Here is a 20949-nt window from a genome sequence, read left to right on the forward strand (position 1 = left end):
AAAAGGAGCAATGGCTGTTTGGTCAGATCTGTGAATAAACAATCATTAAATATTCATGGTAGAGACTTTTTAGAATGTTTATAATGTTGGTGGGAAATGTGTGTTTGCTTTGATTTCTGTTTGTTTTTCAGTAGTCAGTATTTCATGGGTCTCCACCTTTAATACATTGTGCCAGTGTAAAAATCTGTAAGAATAACAGAATACTTGGTTGCCATTTTTTCTTAATCCACTACAAGCACTCCCTCTAAGAGACAGTTATTTATTAAAATAGGACTAACTAATATCAATAATTTGCTTCAACAAAGAAATTATAGTTAACATTTAAATGCATCTAGATGTGTAATGTACATTTTAGACTTAAAAAGAATGAAGTGGTATAATTGCAGTCAGGTAATGTACTTGACAATAAATCCTTCTCTCCATTTTCTGTCTCAGCATTAGAGTGGAATTTGAAAAGAAGAAAAGTGAAGAGATTAATGAAACACAAATTCTGCTCATATAGGAGTCCTGCTCATCTTAGCAATCACTTAATACACATGTACAAGGAGGCAGCAGTGTCTTGTAATGTCCTGCTTACTCAGTGTGTTTTCAGACAATATTTCCTCTTTTCCTATATCTGTCATAGTTAGATTGCCCTTGTCTCCACATGAAGTAATTGAAATAAATCAAGATAAACTTTTCCCCCATTACATACATAAAATATGGGTTTTTTTTAAATAGTGAAATTATGTAAAACTGAAAAAACCCTAGTCATTTCCTAATGTCTGAAACAAGCAAAAATCCCCTAATTCTATAGTCCACTCCATTTTCTCTTTGCAGAACTCTGACATTCTTCATAAGAAACAAGTAGCTCAGAATAATGAAGCAGTAAGATACTATTTACAGTATACAATCATTATATTTGGCTCTGTGCAACAGAATGTAACTCTCATTCCTGCTGGTTTTGCTGTCAGTGAGTGCTTGAACTATCCACTGCTGTGTTCTCAAGCAGAACTGCATCCAAATCACACCATTTGGGAACCACTGGCTATAGCTACTGTTATGCTTTTTATAGAAAATAATTCCTTTGATAATTACTCACTACTTGTTTTCTAGCTTTTAAAAAGACACCAGCATAGAATTCCAGTTATTAGATGGTTTTTTTCCTACCAATCAGAGACATCACACAAATCTACATGGATAATTTTGCATGTCAGATGAAACAGTGAAAATTCTAGCAAGGGAGACTATTTGCATGTAAATAAAAAACTTTAAAGAGAAGCTTGGAATGAATGAAATAAACTTGCTGTAATAACTCTTCCTGAAGGTTTGTGAAAGGCCATGAGTGATATGTAAGCATTTTTGCAGATTATTTGGTCTAAGCAAATAACACAATAGCATTTCTAGCTTCTCACCGACAAGTTTGAAGAGTATCTGGGGTAGGTTTTTCCTGCAGTAGTTTAGATAGTTTCTGGCTGGGAAGTACATTTTAAGGATCACAGGAGATGGCAAGAAGATTATGTTAATCCAGACAGCATTGCCTTTTGGAAGAATCTACACAAAGGAACTGAAGTAACACTCCTCCTCTGCCTCCAACATGCCACTTGGGATGGCAAAGCATATCTGACACAGTGTGTTAGTTGTATTAGCCTAGCAAATGCATCTTCATAATAAAAGCACTGATGGTCATAAGATGTGTATTTTAATAATTTCATTATGATATCAGAACAAAAAAGGATACCCTCTAAAACCAAAGCAAACTTATTCCAGGTTAACACTTGTCTGTTGCACATTGTTGTTATTCAACAACTATGTAAACAATATTCAACATTGAATTTTATTCAACAATATTCAAATAAATAAAATTTAAAAAGGAAAATATGCAGCCAGGTTTACATTGTTTTGTGCTTACACTTTCTGAGCAATGCTATTATTTTTTTTTAAAAGGCACATGCCACAAATAAAAGACAGAGATGATCTATATTCTAAAGAACTTGGGATCAGAAGGCAGTGGACCAAGAGGACCATCCCAGCATTTGTGGGACAATGCATATTGCAAAGCAGTGACTGAATTGCAAAAGTTGGAGCCTAATTCCATAGGGCCTTCTAAGAATGCTGCACTTGAAAAACACAAATTAGTTTTGATTTCCAAAACTTCCAATGACAATTAGTCAAATGCAAATCCAAAGCCTTACAAAAGAGAAGCACTAACTCTAACTAGGTTTTTAAAAAGTCTTCATAAAGATAAGAATTCTGAGTTCCAAACACTAACTACTCCTCAATTTCCTGAAAAGAGGAAAAGGGGCAAGTTGCACCTGCAAAGTCTCAACTTCCTGTAATTATTTCAAGAAAGGTCTTCAGAAAATTGTAGGTGTTTATTGATGTTTTGCCAGCATATACTATTGACATTTATCTGTTCAGTGGCTGACACAGATCCTAAAAGTAGAGTCACTAATTGCCCATTAATTCCATGCTGGTAATAAATAAATAATTAAGTAAATAATCTTCATCCCAATCTGATTAAAACCCTATACACTGAGAAGCTTTTCCCAAGCAACCTGGTTAAGAACAACAAAGTATCTCCCAATTTCCCCCCCATCACACCTGAAAGACTACTTGATGAAAGACAGTCTACACTATCATTTCCTGGGTGAGATCTCCTCTGATGTAAAATCAGCCTTATCTCTAAATGTCATGGCAAATATTCTTACCTTGTAGTTGTTTAGTACTGTTGGAAGTGTGTAAGGTTTGTTCAATAGTAAAAGAAAAAATTAAAATAGATCATAAAGTTTAAAAATTCCTACCTAGCAGTGCATTAAGTGCCTTTCACAGCTGACAGCAGTTACTTACAAAAACAGCAGTCCTACTGAAGTTCTTCCAGTAGTTTTCTCCATCAAGACAAAAAAAATCTGTTATTGCTCCAGTAAAAAGACCCTTCCATGTGAAAAATATATGTAACTTAGACAAACATAACCTCTTCAGGCTGATTATTTCTATCCAGTTGGATATGAAACTGACTGTAAGTTTTGATACTTCCACAATTTCCATTTAAATCCCATCAATTGAGGCTGCTGGCTGCCTGTTCAGTGTACATGCCTTTCCTTCAGACTATGAACTATACACCTGATGGAGATACTTGGATGCTTTGAATTAACATATGTAAGACTCATTTGAAGCACAGGGGTGTTGCAGAGCACGACTAAGCCCAGTGCTTCACTTCAGGTAAGAAGCATCAAGTCTAAAATATTATGGCAAAGAAAAAGCACCTCCAGTACTCCTACCAGCCCAGTTCTCTCAGGGTGGCTTATCTGCCAAACAAACCCTCTGCTGACACTTTAGCCTGAGACAACACATATTTCATACCACAGTATCAATTCTCTTGTTTCATTCGTGTTTTCAGCACTGTTGTGTAAATACTCTAAGTAAACAATATTTATTTACTCCTGGCAATGGGAAGCTTCATAAAAGCCACCAGCTGGAATTGAACTATCAAATTAAAACAAACCTTATCTGAGCACCTTGTTTCCCTGAGATTGCCTTAGTCCTCAAATCCTGACCATTATTCTGTGAGCAAATAATAATAGCAAAATGAGTTAATGATTGACCATTACTTCTAAAATAACAAAGAAAATGGCTAAAGAGCTCTCTCATGCTGCAGCACCACCTCTCCCCTTCAGTGCCAGGAGCTCCCCCACCCACTTGTCAACTCTTGCTCTGAGAGATTATTGCTCAGGGCTGCAAGGCATGAAGAAAATCTCTTCAAATTGTGGTGTGAGCATAGCAGATTAAGGTAAAGCTGCTGGGTTTCCTCCTTTTTCTCTTCAGCAGGCTTATACAGAAGTTGTCAAAGGCTGTGGGAGTTAATGGATGGTCCCCCATGGAGATAATTCTTTTTTCCTATTAACAAATAACAAGTGGATCAGTTGAAGCTAAAGAAGGAAATTACAGTTATGTCCACACAGCAGTCATGACAGTGACTGTTTGGCAGAGCTTCTCAGGTTGCAGCATGTTCTGTATTCTGCTATGATAGATCCACAACTGTTACTTTAAAACTAGCAGGCTTATCTGTGGTGACACCTGCAGAATAAGTGATTGTTGTTTCTTTCCTGAGCCTTAGTTTTCTGACTGGTTAATAAAAATCTCAGGAGTATTTCATTCCCAAGTCACTGTAAATCCAAGTATATGCTCTAGTACTAAAGCTATTCTTGCAGAAAGGGTGCCAACTTCTAATATATTTTTATACCATCCACAATGCAGGTGAATACTTGCGTGTCCAAGGAAAGGTAACCTGTGTAATAAGAAGCCATGTTTCCATCAGTGTATGTTGTCACCAATGTTTCCATGACCTAGGTGATCTAGATGACCTTCAAAGGTCCCTTTCAACCCAAAATGTTCTATTATTCTTAAGCAGCTTTGCTGCCTAAGCTACAATACTTGCTGATATAGTGGGGTATAATGCAAATTAAATTGATTGAGTTGAAATTGTCCCAACAAAATGTTTATGAAAAGTACCTCACCTGTCTTGAGATTATCTTCCTTTTCCTCTCTGTAAGATGGAACAGTTATCTTTACCAACTCTTTCAGATTTTTCTAGGTTTACTATATCAAATTATATATAAAAATTCAGTTCTACTTTTTGAAAATTACAGTGAGAGATCCAGGCATTCCTATATATTATTTTAACAAATTTTTCAGTGCAGGACATGCCAAACATTTAAAGATAGTCTCAGGACATCTCACCTGCATGTTCCATTCCCTATGAGAAAGGATTATTGTTCTAGTTATGTCAAGAGAGATCTACAATTGAGTAGAATGAATCAAAACATAAGAAAATATTATTTGGTAGAACTTTTTCCTTAAGGGAATCATATAATGGCCATTCGAAGGACAGTAGCAAGAGAAAAGACTTTTCTGGAAGTCAGGAAAATCATTTATGTTGCTTTGATCACAGAATTCCTTTGAAACAAAGTCCTTGTATGTATTTAGGAGAGAAGTTTGTCACTAACATGTCATCTCAGAGTAGGTTTAGAACTACAAGCTGTTCCTGTCTCCTTACAAAAGAATTTTATAAGAACAGTCTGCTGAGATTAAAAATAGCCCCACTGATACCTTTCAAGTGCTTAGCAAGAAGAGAACTCTATTTTAGGGAAACAAAAGCTGTCATAGAGATATCCTTTACTTGTCATTGGGCAGGGTCCCCACAACAGTCTGCATAAGCAACACATCCTAAACAGCATGAACTGGTGAAAGTTTAAAAGAAATAGATAAGAACAGCCTCACTCATTAGGTCCAGATATGGAAAAAATAGTCAAGCATCTGCTTTCTGTGCCAGACGGAAACATTGACAATAACCAGCCCTGAAAGCACAGATAAGTGTCATAGTTAAGAACACAGTTCAGTCAATAATTGTGTATTACCACAGCTGTACCAAAGACAAATAATCTAAAAAAGTGACTAATCTAAAATATTTAAAACATCAGTGGACAAGCAAATATAAAACAAAAATAAGTGTTAAGTGTGCTCCTTTTTTCTTCTTATCCATGGATAATAGTTTGAATGTGATTTTGTGTTCTATACAATGTATTTAGGAAACATAAACAATATACATAGTTTCCACTGTTTTGCTTGGAAGTATAAATTGTGGGACCCAAATACATGAACCCAAACTGTGGATGGATACACTTTAACTTTCAATAAGGTTGCACTCCCTTGGTACCTGTCATAATGCTAACAATTGCCCTAGAAATCCAGATATATTCCAGAAAATTATGATCACAAAAAGACTAAGTATCAATATAACTCTCAAACACACTTTTGTTATTTACTTACAGTTTCATGTACCCAGGGAAAAAATGGCCAAAAAATCCAAGCTTCTCTTCTTCTTTGTAGGTGAGCTCATTGTATGTGATGCCTGAAAAGAAAACCCCAAGTACAGTAGATTTTGATCATAGGAAAGTCCTCAAAAATTTCTACCTGAAAACAGGACTTGTTCTTCCTCACTGGTACAAGGGGGGATAACTGGACTGTGTATTTACAAAGCATAGTATTTGCTTTTATGATTTTTGTTTCCTACAGTACTGAAAAACATTAATAATTTATGACATTTTTTAGGCTACTGGATTACACCAATTTATTATTTATTTATTAATCTGGATTAACCAATTTATTTATTTTTAATATCAAATTAAATGGTTGAGTCATTTCTAACAAGCAGTGTAGGGAAGAGCTGCTGCTGGAAGCTATCACAGAACAGCAGCACTAAGACTGGAAACCTTTCCTTTCCCTCTATAGCACTCTTCAGCACTCCACCAAAAATAACTTGATTTAAATGCGAGAGGAGTAAGCATGGAATAAGAATGAAAGCATGGAATAAGCATGGCTGAGAATGAAAGCAGATGACAGAGCACTTGGTAAGGACAGGAGAGAGGGATGAGAGACTGTGACAGGATGCTGGAAAGGGGCAAGGATTGATCGAGCAGGTGACCGGGAAGAGCATAAGACTGAAGTGCCTGGGCAAAGAGGCTGGGAGGTGATGATGGCCACAGAGGCAAGAAGAATGTATAGAAAAACTACAAAGGCAAACAGATGGAGATGATCTGATGGGAAATTGAGGTGCAGAGTTCAGCCTGACTGGCTGAAGAGAGTGTAGGCCAAGGATGTGTGAGGAAACAGCGAGGAATCCAAGCAGGGCGACGCGTAAAAAGAAGGAGAGTTCTTTGATATCCAGAGCACTATGGATAGACTTGTACTCACTGTACTTAGTATGAGAAACTGAAAAAAATGAGAGCAAAGAATGAGAATACAGAACCAGAGTTTTCACATACTTGAAGGAAGAAACTATTTAGAGTTGTACTGGTGTTTTTCCTGACACCGTTTGTTCCTTTTTATATAAAGCTATTCTGGGAGATGGGGATTTCTATTTCTATGTAGGTTCCTAAATCACTATAGTAACTGGTGCAAATAGAAGCAGGACTGTTTGCCCTTGGCTGACATATATATGCTTCTTTGTTGGACTGATGCTTTAAAACAAAATCAATCAGTGCTAGAAGTACTATGCTGCAGAAGTTTCAAAACATTGTACACCTGTAAACAGAAAGTTAACTTATGATTTTACTAACCTTGGTATAAACAAGATCATTTTTGTCATATCTGAGTACAGTACCTGAAAGAGGTCCTGCCTAAGCCTGCCATGTACTCAATTGCACTCAAACCTCCCTTGTAACCAACATCAAGCTTTTAAACCTCCAGACACAGTGCTGGAAAGAGGGATCACGTACCTACTATTTAAAGCTTCATCACATTTCCTTTATTTTAGTGAAACAGCCACTGGGAATGGCCGCAGAATCTCAAAGCTGTTGTTCACACTTAACACCTTCCAAGGGTGTCACAGGGTAGGGCTCTGTGTGAAGCCTTTACCACCAGCACAGACTAAGTCACCACTCTGCTGCCTGGGAGTGTCCTGCCCTTGTGACAAGCAGATGCCTCTGGCTGAATTGTGACTTCTAGAACAGCAAGAAACCGTTTGGCACTGCCTTTTGTATGACAAGGTCCCTTGCACAAAGCTGCTGCTTCTTGGTTCCAATTTCCACTTCTTCTGGAGCTCTGAGATGTTTTGTTTCAACACCTGGCTTGTCTAAGAGCAGAGACTTGGAGTTTGTAAGTACCACTGGAGTCAGAGTTAAGCAGAAACCATTTTTTTCCCAGAAGGAAAATCTTGCCTCAGAGGCAACATCATCTGACTTTCATCCCTTTGGCAGTCAAGGGGAACTGGGATGTAAATATTGCTCTTTGTGAGAAGCTTAGCTTCTATTTCCTGCCTAGTTCTGAATTCAGTGATAACAGAGCCTCTGCCTGACACTGGGGCAAGAGCTGATTTGTTACCATTGCAGGCAAATGTGTCCTTATTAGAAACACACTCTTTGAGCCAAAAGCCCTCTTCTGGCATAAGTAGCATCATTCTAGAAATATTTTCAATATTTTTGCAATGTAAAGCTTCATAAGGCTTACAATCACAGCCAATTTTCCCATCCACTTTGATTACTAAGCTAGAACTTTAGTTGGAATTGCAATTCTTAATGATTTATATTTACTAGCAATTAAGCTTTTTAATATCTAGATGAACATTTCATCTGGCTCTGCTATCCTGAAAGTGTTAAAGTAGGATGGTAGGGATTATCTGAAGTTAGGAATCTGGGTATAGGAGATTTTTACAACAGGTTTCTTAAAGTAATGAGTTCTTTCCCTCAACAGACCTTCAAAATGCTTTTCCCAGACATATCCTTAGCAAATATCACTTAATAAGTACCAGCATCGTGACATTCGCTGATGTTTAAACTTTTAACCTTTAAAATGTGGACCCATTCATATTAGAAGGGGACACTGCATTCACAAATTTTAAAAAAAGCATTTTTGGAACATCATAATGAAGATCTGATAACCAGAATATAGATAAATTAGTAACTTAGGTTCCACTTTAAAAACTGCCAGGAAGACTACTCACAAATTCCAGCATTTGGAGAGAACACTTTATAACCCTCACTTTGAAAACCAACTTCCACAAAAAAGAAATTGTAGCAGAAAAAGAAACCTGTTCAGCCATAAGGAAGTTTTAAGACAAGTTTATGTTCTAACACAAGCATTAAAATAAAAAGGTTGCAATTTTGAAATTCTTAAAAACTAAGACACAGGCTCCTCCTAGTGGTAAAAACGTAGGAATTATTCTTTTTGTGTTAGGAAATTTCTAGAACGATTTATAGTTAGTCTGTTAACCTAATTAGTCTCTTAGCCTTTCATTTGGTCCTGGAAGGTTTAGAGGCCTTTAAGTTCTTATCTACTACCAAGGTATTGTTACCTAAATATCAAAATGAGTGGGATATAACCAAAAACACTTGCAAATCACTGTAACAATTTCATTCATCTATCTCTTAGTGCTTCAGAGTGATGGAGTGGAAAGGATGGAAGACTGTATTCCAAAAGATTTACACTTTTGTAACAATTTAAAATCCAACTTGTATTTGCATTTGGTATCCAGAGAGCAGCACTGGTCATTTGGTGGTGGAAACTCTGCACAGCACGTCTTTGGCTCAGATGAACGTGCTACACCCAAAACATCAAGTATGGGAAACATTTCATGTATTTCAAAAATGTCCTCAGTTTTGAAGCCAAGTCTCACCTAAAGAGCAGAAGCCCAGTGTCAGAGCAGATGCTGAGCTTGTTACTGATTCATCCCAGCCATGGAACAGCAAGCTCTATATTTAGCCACACTTGTTTGTCAAAACAAATTCTGTCAAAAGGGACAGAGGGCCATTTTTATTATCAGGTCCTTTAAAAGTCTTATTCTGCACTGACGTTTCTCATCAGCCTAAAGCAGACAGCAGCTTATGTAATTTTAAAAGGAGCTGTACATAGTAAATGATGCTGTGCATTTAATAATCTTCCCCCTACAATTTTAAGTTGATTATGTTAATAGGACTACTAACATAATTACAACCTAAAAATTGAAATGGTCTACCTCAGTGGGACCCAGCATTGCATAAATGGAACCTCTACTGTAGACCAAAGTGCTTTCAGTCTTAACTGTACTTGAAATATAGTATGCAGAAAACTACAAATGCTAAAAATTCGGATATTACTATAAGAAAATTTATAGTCTCAGAATACAAAAGAAATAAAATAAATTCAAACCAGGTTAATTTCATTATTTGCCAATTTCAGCTTTGCTTTTGTGTTAGGAAAGGATGAAAGATCATTTACAAACCACTTCCACTTGCAAGCTTGCAAAAGAAATTTCCATATTTCAGATGTGTCTGTTTTCCCTATTCATGTTTTTCAAAAACTTTTGTTTTAAAGACAAATGACACACAGATGTTGTTTTAGAAGAAAAAAAACCCTCATTATTTAAAGCTGCTTATGTGGAAAGAAATTTAGATTGTCCATTTAGAGTCTTCTCTTTTCCACTATTTCATCTATGTGTGTGATGTATTCTGTATATAATTACATTTGTTTCAGAATAACAAATGATAGAAAAGCACAGGAGGATGAAAACTAGTTGCTGGTTGAATGACATTTTATTTTCACATTCAGAGAACTGTACAGTTTCTATAAATAGATGTGATACTGTAATATTTACATCATCCTCACCCATACTAGTATATTCCATTGTAAATGGTAGATACCCTGACCAAGCCAAAACAGGGTTATTTCTGGGTGCATTTAGTCAGGATTCTATGTCAAAACATACAATACATCAGTTTGTGTCAGAGCAATTTTTCCTGGTATTTTACATGTAACATTATTTTCTCTAGACAGTCTCACCTTCCAGCATCCTAAGAGCTTTTTAGACAAGTGCAGTACAGTTCAAGAACAAAAACAGGATGCAAAAAAACATTCATATCCAGCCTATTTAAAATAAGGAATGTGATGGATAGTTTTAACTATGTGAGTTTCATTATACATAAACACAATATTTTCAAGATCCCTTCATATACAGGTACAGATTGAAAACAAAATAAAAAGCAGTAGTTTAAAAAATTTGGAGACAGCAAAATCCTCTGGGCTTCTGAACATGTTCTGCAGATTTCTGTACTGTGCTTCTGCCAATAATGTTTCCAAGTTTTACACTGCCTTATTAATTTTCTTATCCCTGTGATTAACTGCTTTAGGGAGTGCTTATTTGCATCTGTGAACTCTACTGTTGGGGTAGCTACGAATGTTACCTAAAATCCCATTTGAAAATCCACAGAACTCATGAAGTGTTGAGGTTTTTTACACTATACTACCTTCAAAGTTTCTCTCTCCACTTGAGAAGAGCCATCTCCACAGATGGACCAATTAAATAACCAAACTTCAACTGTCACATGATAGTTTAACACTATGACAGCTAAATTGTTCACCTCTACCAAAAGGGATTGTAGAACTACGTGACAGGAACGCCATGTTGGTAATTTAAAATGAACAACACAGAAGGAAAACAACAAAACCACAACATTGAAACAACATACAGGACCAGGCTGCTTCCACTGTGCACATACCAGAGAATCTGAAAGCAGAAGCCTGCAGTTGAAAAGTGATCAAATTGTAACAAGTACCACTAGAACAAAAAACAACCAAACTCAAGCTGTTACTCATCTTAACAAAAAAGGTATTTCAAAGGAATGTCCAGAGTAAGTCACTCACAGCTGGATGCAGATGCTCAAAACTGTCTGATTAAAAGCTCATTTAAAAACTCCATTAAGGATGAATTCAGAAGGAGACTGAACAGGGAAGGCTTAGGTTTTTCTATGGGGAAAGACTTGCAGGGTCATAAATAATCAAGTTCTCAGAAAAGACAGAAAGTGAGCTCCAGTAACTGCAGTAAAACTGGGAGTACTGCATATCAGTGTGCCAAAGGGTAGATATTTCCAAGTATCCTGATCAACTGGAAACTGGTCGAGGTGGTTTGCTTTTGTTTTCTGCCTCTTTTCCACGAATTGCAGCCACATAAGAGAAGAGACACAGCACGGAGTAGCAGATCTCATGAGCCTACAAGAATTTAGAAGAGATACTGAAATTCAGATTAAGTGTTTTACAAAATCCATTGTACATTTGTATTTTCCTGCATGTCTTCCTTCATGGGACAAGTATTCTGGCTACAGACAAAATCAGGAAAATGTGTCCCCTACCACCTTCTAACTGAGACAGAGAGAGAAGAAGAGCCATATAACAAACTAAAAACTTCCTTTGGGATAAAAACATTAGCTGCTTAACAGTATGATTTAATAATTTTTAAGAACAGCATGCTAAGCTAGAAAGTTGGCTAACTGGCTTTGGAAAAACCATTCTGCATATTTGCTTTTGGTCTTTTGCATGAAATTACAAGATATTTTCTGGGACAGGTTGAAAGAGCTAACTAAAGAGAGGGTTTCACATAGCACTACTCAGTTTTACAATTATTTAACTGATTAACTGTGCTATTATTTAACCAAAAATCTTCTTTTACCATGTGACTGGCAGCACAATTCGGTGAAGGTAAGACTTAGACTTAATTTATATATTAATTCTAAGGCCAGCTGTTCTGACGATCTTAAAAATTCTTGTCCTTTAAACTGAGACACTTAAAATCTTTGTAAATGTAATAAGCATAACAATATGTTTTGTTGTATTACAGTATAAGCTAAAACACTTCCATAAAATACTTTTTTTTCCATTAAACTGGCTTTTCTTACTAGCAGATACAGCTATTTGCTTCTTAAACTACATATATTCTAAGCATTTTGTTCTACAACATTTCCAGCTTCTTCAAACAATTTTGCTCTCTCTGCTCTTGAAAGACTGAGTCTCCATGAAATCACCAAATGTGCACAGTGCACATCAGACATAAACTGAAATTTCCCTTCTGATGATAATCATTGGTTCCTATTTCTTCCTCATGAATGCATATAAGCCTGATCATGTATAAAAGTGCTAGGCATCATTATCAACGGTTCATGCTCACAAAAATTGCTATACAAACTGAATATTATTCCAGAACACGAACTCATCTATACAGCAGGAATCAATACTTTTACTGTTCTCTCACAAGTCATTGCTCATGACGAGATGGGAATTTTTTTGTAAACTGTTAACAATCATTTTATTCTTAGGAAGTAGCCTCCCTTTCCACCACTTCTATGGAGTAAGGGTTGTGTTCTGCACTGTCTTAAAATTTAGCAGTTCCACCAGGTCCTATTGTGCTGAAGTTCAATGCCAAATTGGCAACCTTTCATCTTTATCTGTCTTAAAAAATGAAACAGTGCTTTCTGCACTACTGGCGAGTTCCTCTATTTTCATAGATCAAATAATCACTGAGTTTTGCTGTCTCCCCCTACTGAAAACATCATAAAGATCAGCTGGTGTTTCACTGTAAATCCTGCAGTCTCAATGTAATTCTTTTCTCCACATGAAAATGTAAAGATACATCCTCTAGAGAACCACCAGAGGCATCACAGTAGACTCACCATTGGCGTCTTGTACTTGTGGCTCACCACTTCTTTAGTTTCAGGAACTAAAACCGGACGGGCAAGAGACAAAACAAAAAGTTCAAAAAACGAGAGGCAAATGGGGAAGAAATAGCACAATGTTCCCATGGGAAAGGGAAGGGAGGCAGACAGACAGCAGGTGCAGGTACAGGGCACTTCACTATCCCTCACTTCTACATACTTCTACTTCTTTTCATTTACATAACATATATCCTTGGAAGACACTGGTAATGTTATAATAAATTACTCAAGCTGGCAAAAATTTTCACTGCCTGTGTTTGGCACAGCAGATATTCGATGGTTCTTAAGAGACTCTGGCTTTTCTCATATTACTTATTCCTGCTAGACAGTAAAAATAACAAAAAAATATTCTTAATAACAAACTATGTCTAATGCCTACTACAATAAAACATAACCCAAAAATTCCATAGGAATTTGTCACTATACGAATCCCAGAGATTTTACCCTTGAGATCTTCTCTGCTGAGCAACAAATTTCAAAAGAACTGTTGGACACTGTATACTGTATAGTAAGCTAGTGAAATCCAGGGGGAAAAAAAGGAACTGAGGGAGAATTTTTTTCTTAACTTGAAGACTGTTTTCCAGCTCTATTTATGTTTCTCAAGATATTCTTTCTCTTGTCTGTGATGGTATTTACTTGACATACTCACTGAAAACATTCATAGTTTTTGAATGAGTTGCCTTAAAATAAAATGCTGAGTTCAGTGACACATATTCCTAAACTACCAAGCTGGTTGTTTATAGAAATCTTTATATAAAAGGAAGATTAGGGCACTGATAAAAAAATCTATTATCCAGAAAATCTGTCCTTGTTCCGTTGCACTGCCTCAAACTGATAGAAAGAAAACTGGCATAGTACAGGTAAAGGAAATTTGTCTTTTTTTCTCATTGTAGAATGCACAAAAAAGCAAACTGTAACCAGCCCATTTGTGCGCAGTGCATCTGAACTGTGCCTTTGGCCCGCACTCGGTCTGCAAATGTTGTGAACAGATACCATGGGAAATCACCAGAAGAGAACAAAGACCACACTAGAACATTCAACTGGCAAATTTAAAATGTCAATATCAGGGGAATACCAAGGCCAGCTCTGAGTACTTCCCTTCCAGAATAGCTGGAATTTGCCATGAAATTTCTGTGTCACAACAAAAGAATTTAGAAGAAGCAGTACAGAAATTATGCAAAACCAAATCATTCCAGGTTCATAGAGGAAGGATAAATGTTTTATTACACATAGTACTAGTGACAAGAAAAGAAACAGAGGCAGATGAGTTCAGTATGAAGAGCCAGGAAAAGTCCACAACAAAACCTGTCCATGCAGATGTCATCTCTTCAACTATGGTATGACACAGCTAAACGCTGGAGAGGGAGACGGATCACACTCTAAGGGGCCAAGAGTAGGCAGTGCAGACTGGGTTTGAGAAAGTTCTCAAAATATAAACCAGTACCTACTAATTCTCATATGTCATGGTATTGTCATTCTTGAAAATAATCTATTGAAAAGTACAGGAAATGATGGTAAAAAGTAATATTTTTGTTTTATTTTTCAACTCTCACTCTCCTTGGAGTTGGCAGCTGCATGAAGGGCTGAGAAACAAGGGAAGTGCACACCCAGGCTGCACTGCCCCAGTGATACCAGAGACTAAAGCTGGGGAGATAAGGAGGTGCACATCCAAGCTACCTTACCCGTTGGCACCAGATGTTCCAAATTAACTCCATGTCACCAGGGAATAAAGGTGGGAGTGAGGCTGGTGCACAGCCAAATAGGGTAGGACTTTTACAGCTGTTTAAGTCTCACTGCCCACTGGATAACATACAACTGTTCATATACTCTTCAAAAAGCAGGAAGGGAAAGCTGTAAGGACCTTGTGCCACAAGGGAAGGAGAGAAGGGAAACTGTAAAGTCCTGTATCATAATTGAGAATAGGAAGAGAGGGAAGAGGAGAGCAGCTAGGCAAGGTACTATCTCTCCACAGTAAGTTGCCTTGTTTTTATTTAAAGTACTCCTTCACAGTCCTTCCAATGCAGAAAATTCTCCTGAGAGGACTGAGTTAGGAAGATTAAGAAGAGTGGGTTTGCATTTACAAACACAGAAGTCAAAGCACTACTACTGCGGAATACAAAGAAAAAAGGAAGAAAGGAAAAAAGAAACTGCCCTCCCACAAAAAAAAGACCCCTCCACCACAACAAGAAAAAACCCCAAGAAAAGACCCAAGCTTCCAAAGATTCAAGCCTTAAACTGAGAGATTAGCATTTTCTTCTAACATTAGAAGTTATTCCCGATGCTCTTGAACTGAGTGGATGAAGGGAGTAAATTAGGCACCATCCTGCAGCCTTTGGTCCTGTAAATGAAAATATGGTGCTACCGCAAAATGAGTTTAGGGGAGATCACTTTACCTGCTGGAGAATGAAGGTTTTCATAGCAGCGGCGGTGAAGGGGCCACAAGAAAGTAAAGCACAAGTACACAGCAGTAACTCAAATTCCGGAGGGAAGAACCTTTCATTTCCTCATTTACTTAAGTTTACACTTTCATTTGTGGGACACAATTCCTGAACTTCTGCTTGCATCCTGCTCTGAAACCACAAGTCCAGCTGTGATGCTGCCATCTAAACCCAGCATTAACACAAACGGACCTTTAATTTCCTCCTGTGCTACCACTAATTTGGAGCACTCATGCTTGGTAAAATCAAAATCTTGCATTTAAGTACTTCCCATCAGACTGGAGTATGCACACTTACCAGACTCTGCCTTTATAAGAGCATCTACTACTTCAATATGCTCCTACAATAATAAATCTCATGGCAAGGTTTACAACGTTTAACACTAAATAACTTCATTCTTCTAAAGCAAGTTTTTGATGAATGCTTTTAGTCCACTACTACCAAACATGTTCATTTATCTTGAACAGGACAGATTGTAATATTCTCTCAACTTTACAACAATCCAAAAAACAGCTGTGAGGTAGACTCTAATCTCAGCATAAGAAGAAAAGCTACCTCCCCTGCACTCCCCTGCAACACCCTCCTTTTTTTTTTTCCTCTGTATTAGCTAGATGGGCAAATTGTCAATGTCTTTTGGCACATCTAAATTGGCTCTTGTCTGTCACCTCTATTTTGTAAGAGAGGACATTTTTAACTCAAGTGGTTTAATTTCTCAGTTTTTGCTTGTAGATTTCAACTCCCAATTTATTTTTAGTTACTTCTTAAAATTACCCTTTTTAAGTTCCATATGACAATTGTAGCTTTTGCAATAGGCCCTTGTTTACAAAATCTTTTGTAAAAAAATAAGAAGTTCTTTTTCTTACATTTCTTACAGATATTATTTAGGGGCTAAATGCTCTGTTACAGAGTCACCAATACAAATCAACTAGAAATAACGAAGTCAAACACTGTCTTTCTTCTTGTGCAATAGAAACAAACTATTAAAAGAAGTTCTTTGCATAAAACCTCAAAAAATGATCCAAACTAATTTCTGATCGAAGTAATTTCTTTTAAGTAAAGATTTCAGATGCTGAAGCCATTCTTTAAGCTAATTTTACGGCTTCTGAATTCTCATCTTCGTTAAACCAATCAATAATCTTTTACTGACTCCAGAAATTTCTGTAAGTAATAAAATGAATAGTGCCCACCAGCGTGAAAACATGCTATCAAACGAACAGAAATTGAACAGAACTTATAAACATCTAAGCTTTTAGAACATGTTCAGGGTTTAAATATATAGATCTGATCATATGAACCACGAACAACATTTTCAAAAATTGGAAAAAAATTGTTCACCAATCCAAATCTGAAACACCTGAAAGATTTACGGTAAACAACAAGCAAACTGCAACAGCCAGAAGGGTTTTATCACTTGGAACTTTGTGTCACCCAAAGGAAACAATATATTCTCTTGGACAAAGGCATTAATTTCAGAAATCTCATGTTAATAGTCTTCTATAATTAAAGAGAGAAGCCCTCAGCCAGAACATTCTGTTCACAGTACCAAAGAACAATGACAGTCCTGGTAATGGGAGCTGCTGATGCAGATTCTGTTTAATGGCCAAAGTATGCATGCTGCTCTACTATAGAATTAAATTTCAGCTTCTTTTTGTATGTTTCAGACATACTCCTAAGACCTGAACAAATGTCTCAAAGATGGCTGGAAGAATAAACCAATTTGGGCTTCAGGAGAAATACGTGGATCACCCTTCCAGAGAGCTGCATCTGAAGTCACTTGTACTTTTCAGACCCTAATTAAGAATATTGTGACTGACACTAACATTGAAGAGTAACCTGAAATATTGCCCAGACTCCGGTGTAGGCAGATATGCAACAGCAATAACTGGCCAAAACAGCACAAACTTTCTGTTCTCCTTAACCTTTACTTTTCCACTCATTCTCTAAAATACCAATCACAAGATAAATAAACGACAACTTGACAACACAGCTTCTGCTCCATTTTACAAAAATTAAACTACATTAGAGCAAAAAGAAAGCTGTGCAATTAACAGTAATTTGCAATTAACAGTAATGAAAGCGTGGTGTGTTGAGAAAGATCAACTTTAAATCCTGCTTTAAAAATGTGGTTTCTCAGATGAAAAAGGAACAGACCAAGACAATTCTCACACACATCCACATCTGGTTTCTGTTTGTTTCAAAAGACTCAGGACCTTTTCTCTGTCTCATAATAAAAAGCACCTAGATCAGAAATCTTAATATGATAAAAATTAATGCGGAAATTTTTATGTAAAGTCACCCATGTCTCAGGCAACTCCTTATAGGCAATCTACATTCTCTCCCATCTTTGAAACTGCAGTGCAACTCTGAATCTGAAGACTGGAAATTTGAGTTACTGCCATGTGAGTACAGACCTAATATCAAAATAATGTAATTACCAAATTCCTCCAGGACAAAGACTCCTCGCACAGTATTGCACTTTTTAATGTGATTCAGCTCTATGAAAACCTACAAAAACAGGAGGAAAAGTAACATAAAATTAGTTGGGAGGTTTTTTTAAACCAAAAATCAAAATTAAACAAAAACATCATCACAACAGGTACAACCTGAAGTTTGATAGCATACACTACCAGTTCATTTACAGTTTAATATATAAATAAAGGGTGAAATAAATATTCAGAAGACAAACTTGCCACAATGCTAGAAATCAACAAAAAACTTAAAAGTGCTAAGAAGCGAAGACAGCAGAAGATGAAGTACCTTCCGCTCCTTGCAGGAGGAGAAAGCATGGAAGAGAAACGAAGGAGTTAGTAACTCTGACATATCCAACATTGCTACCCCTTCAGGCACTCAAATGAGTTATTGCAAAAAGAATACCAACACACCTGAAATACAGCAAAAGAGGGGGACGAGAATAAAGCTGGCTCCCAAATTTGGCACTATTTGTAGCCTGTGATCCATCCCAGGTAGTTTCTGCCCCTCCATGCATCCTCCTCCAGCACAGAGGGCAGGTAAGGGGCACTATACTTCCCACCCTGATACTGATCCTCCTAACCTACCAAGTAGTCAAATTGAATCCAATGAGGAACCACCAACCTTTCTTCTCCCTGACACTTCTGCCATGTAAGATTTTACTGGAGTTTATGATACATAATCTTCAGAGTTACTCTTGGAACCATCTCCTTTTAACAGTCAGTACCAGTTTTCTGCTTGAAGCAGGATGGGAGAGTTTGGATCCTTCTCTGGTTTTGCTCACTTCACATATGGTTCTGCCAGCTGAGCAAGTCATTTAGAAAACAAACCTGCCTTAAAGTCATGTTTTACATACATGAACCCCAAAAGACAAAAGCTGTTGAACTACACAATGAGGTTTCTCAGTCCAGAACGCCATGCACCAAGACTGCATGAATAAACAAGTTTTCTTTGCATAATGAGTTTGTTTAACATCCAATCTATTTGAAGATACAAAACAGACCCTTCTTATGTGCACATGTCTAGAAGGGCCAAAGTCAGTACACAGACATAAGAAGCTGTAGCAAGTGCTATAAAGACTCTAAACCACATCCCACTTTCTAATAGACTTGCTTTTCAAGGCAAGAGAAACACTAAGAGTAACATTGCCCTAATATTTGGAGTGTCTATGTCAAACACCTTAGAGAGGTCTTTTAAAAACTGTATTACAATAGTGTGGTTGGATACTTCAAGTGCCTACACCTTTAGGACACCATGATCTCAGGAAGTTTTTTTTAAATGGTACTAGAGAAACTTCATTGTCTTGGAAAGAAGGGAAAGGAAAACTCTGCAACCCTCTTGAATCCCATACTAGCAACACCAATGTAGTCACGCATTATATGCTATGCATGAAAGACAAAGGATGCCAACACTAGAAATTGTTGCGGAGTTTTTTTTGAAGAGACTTATTGCCAAGAAGATCAGTAAATCCACTGTACATCTGAGATAAGACATGCTGATTTTCAAGTCAAAGGAATTTTATGATTATTTTTATTGACAGAGAACTAACCAACAGACCTGAGATATTTTTTGTTCAACATAAAAACTCAAAACTTCCACTTACTTAACCAGAAATCTTTATTTCTGCGTATGTTCAAGCACTCAAGGGAAAGGAGACTTAATCCCACTTTTTTTATTTGCCTGTTTTCATTCATATTCTATATGAGTTTACGTGGTCAAAAACATTTTAATTTTTGAGGTACACTTACAGAATAAATCAATAACAGAATACTTTCTTTACTGCACTTAGTTCTGTTTATTCTGTAATATTTGCTGTGAAAAGTTTTTGCTAATAGTCTGAAGTACAAAAATTCAGAAACTCAGTAGAAAGGCTCAGGCAAAACACTGGCCATTTTATCTGGGAAGAGTAAAACTGCCTAAGAGACTTGACTGCCCCAGGTGCTCACGATCTGAGTTAATGTCACAGAGTGCTGCATTTCCACAAGACCTATGAGCAAGATGAAAATTTATCAAGTTTGTCACAATTACAATCCATTTTCAGAAGATATGAGTTAAAGGGCAATTTCTTGCTATATTGTTTAAGGGACAGAGATCCTCTCCTCTCACTTCATCGAAAAACACACATAAAGGAAATAGCAGTTACTTACCCTAGGGAAACTGTGGTTCCTCAAGACAAAGCATTCAGTGTGGATCCTACTGTAGAAGGGCATGTGCCTTATGCATGTTTTATTAAGCTTCCATCTATTTTTGACACAGATGTATTCAGGCACAGGCTACTGAGTCCCAATATCAACAGAGTTTGTAGATGTGAACTCAGAATTATCTGCCAACGCCACAGGTACACTTGATTCCTCACTATTCTAAAGAACATCCTCTAACCTGCTGGGCGCAGACAGACTTCAACATTTTTATTCTTAAACTTACATGTGTTGCAGCATGGTGAGACAATCTGTGAACACTAAAGACAACTCTCACATGTCAATTACAGGTTGTCCCACCATGTATCTGAGACATTGCCTAAGGAATTCACAAGATGGTAAGAAAGTACACACACCACAAATCAAGAGCCTTCAAAAACACCTTCATAAAAGCAAGCTTCATGCTGAAGCAGTATGTTCAGTCTTCTCACATAGACTCCATGTATATTTTTCTTTTAAAAAGTGGAACCCCCTCTTCCTATGTTCTGAATTAATTCTATGATGTCCAATCAAGCAGAGCAATAGAAATCCCTTATACTAGTAAGCCACAATACTGAAAAGAGTACTTGGAAAGATAGCCAAGAACAGGGCCATCATATTAAGTAAGGAGAGGAAGATGAAGAGAAAGTTGGGGCTGATGAGATCCTTTAGGCTTTTGTTGGTCAGTATTCCCATTCAAATTCAACAGAAATAGAAAATGCCATTTTCAACACCAAAAAACAGCTGTGGGATCCTGGTTTCAATGATGCTTATATAAATATTCTGAAATCAACCGCCTTATGAAGCAATTCACACAATGTATACAAGAATTGAAAAAAAATCATCCAGAATAGCAGACCTTTTATTAAG

At 36.9% G+C, this 20949-nt stretch overlaps 2 protein-coding genes across 26 annotated transcripts in view; one reads left to right on the forward strand and one right to left on the reverse strand.

The window, feature by feature from the left end:
* The window catches only part of MYBPC3 (myosin binding protein C3), a 62276-nt gene extending 60454 nt beyond the window's left edge, over window positions 1–1822 (forward strand). Inside the window, exon 36 of the mRNA XM_077180056.1 lies at window positions 436–1822. The gene's annotated coding sequence lies outside the window, so the exon portion shown is untranslated. The remainder of the gene's footprint in view (window positions 1–435) is intronic.
* An 8205-nt stretch (window positions 1823–10027) lies between these two features.
* MADD (MAP kinase activating death domain) overlaps window positions 10028–20949 on the reverse strand; it is a 68917-nt gene continuing 57995 nt past the window's right edge. For 22 of the 25 annotated variants that reach the window (XM_054634149.2, XM_054634148.2, XM_077180080.1 and 19 more), the window contains 3 exons: window positions 17869–17938; window positions 12954–13000; window positions 10028–11499 (listed from right to left, as the gene is read on the reverse strand). In XM_054634149.2, the coding sequence (XP_054490124.2) occupies window positions 11392–11499; window positions 12954–13000; window positions 17869–17938 (225 nt within the window). In that variant the 3' untranslated portion in view covers window positions 10028–11391. Of the gene's footprint in view, window positions 11500–12953; window positions 13001–14677; window positions 15334–17868; window positions 17939–20949 lie in introns of those variants that run through there. The other 3 variants (XM_077180078.1, XM_077180068.1, XM_077180066.1) reach the window with 3 other exon arrangements.

This window comes from Agelaius phoeniceus, chromosome 6, assembly GCF_051311805.1.
Source record: "Agelaius phoeniceus isolate bAgePho1 chromosome 6, bAgePho1.hap1, whole genome shotgun sequence".
Classification (NCBI taxonomy): Eukaryota; Metazoa; Chordata; class Aves; order Passeriformes; family Icteridae; genus Agelaius; species Agelaius phoeniceus.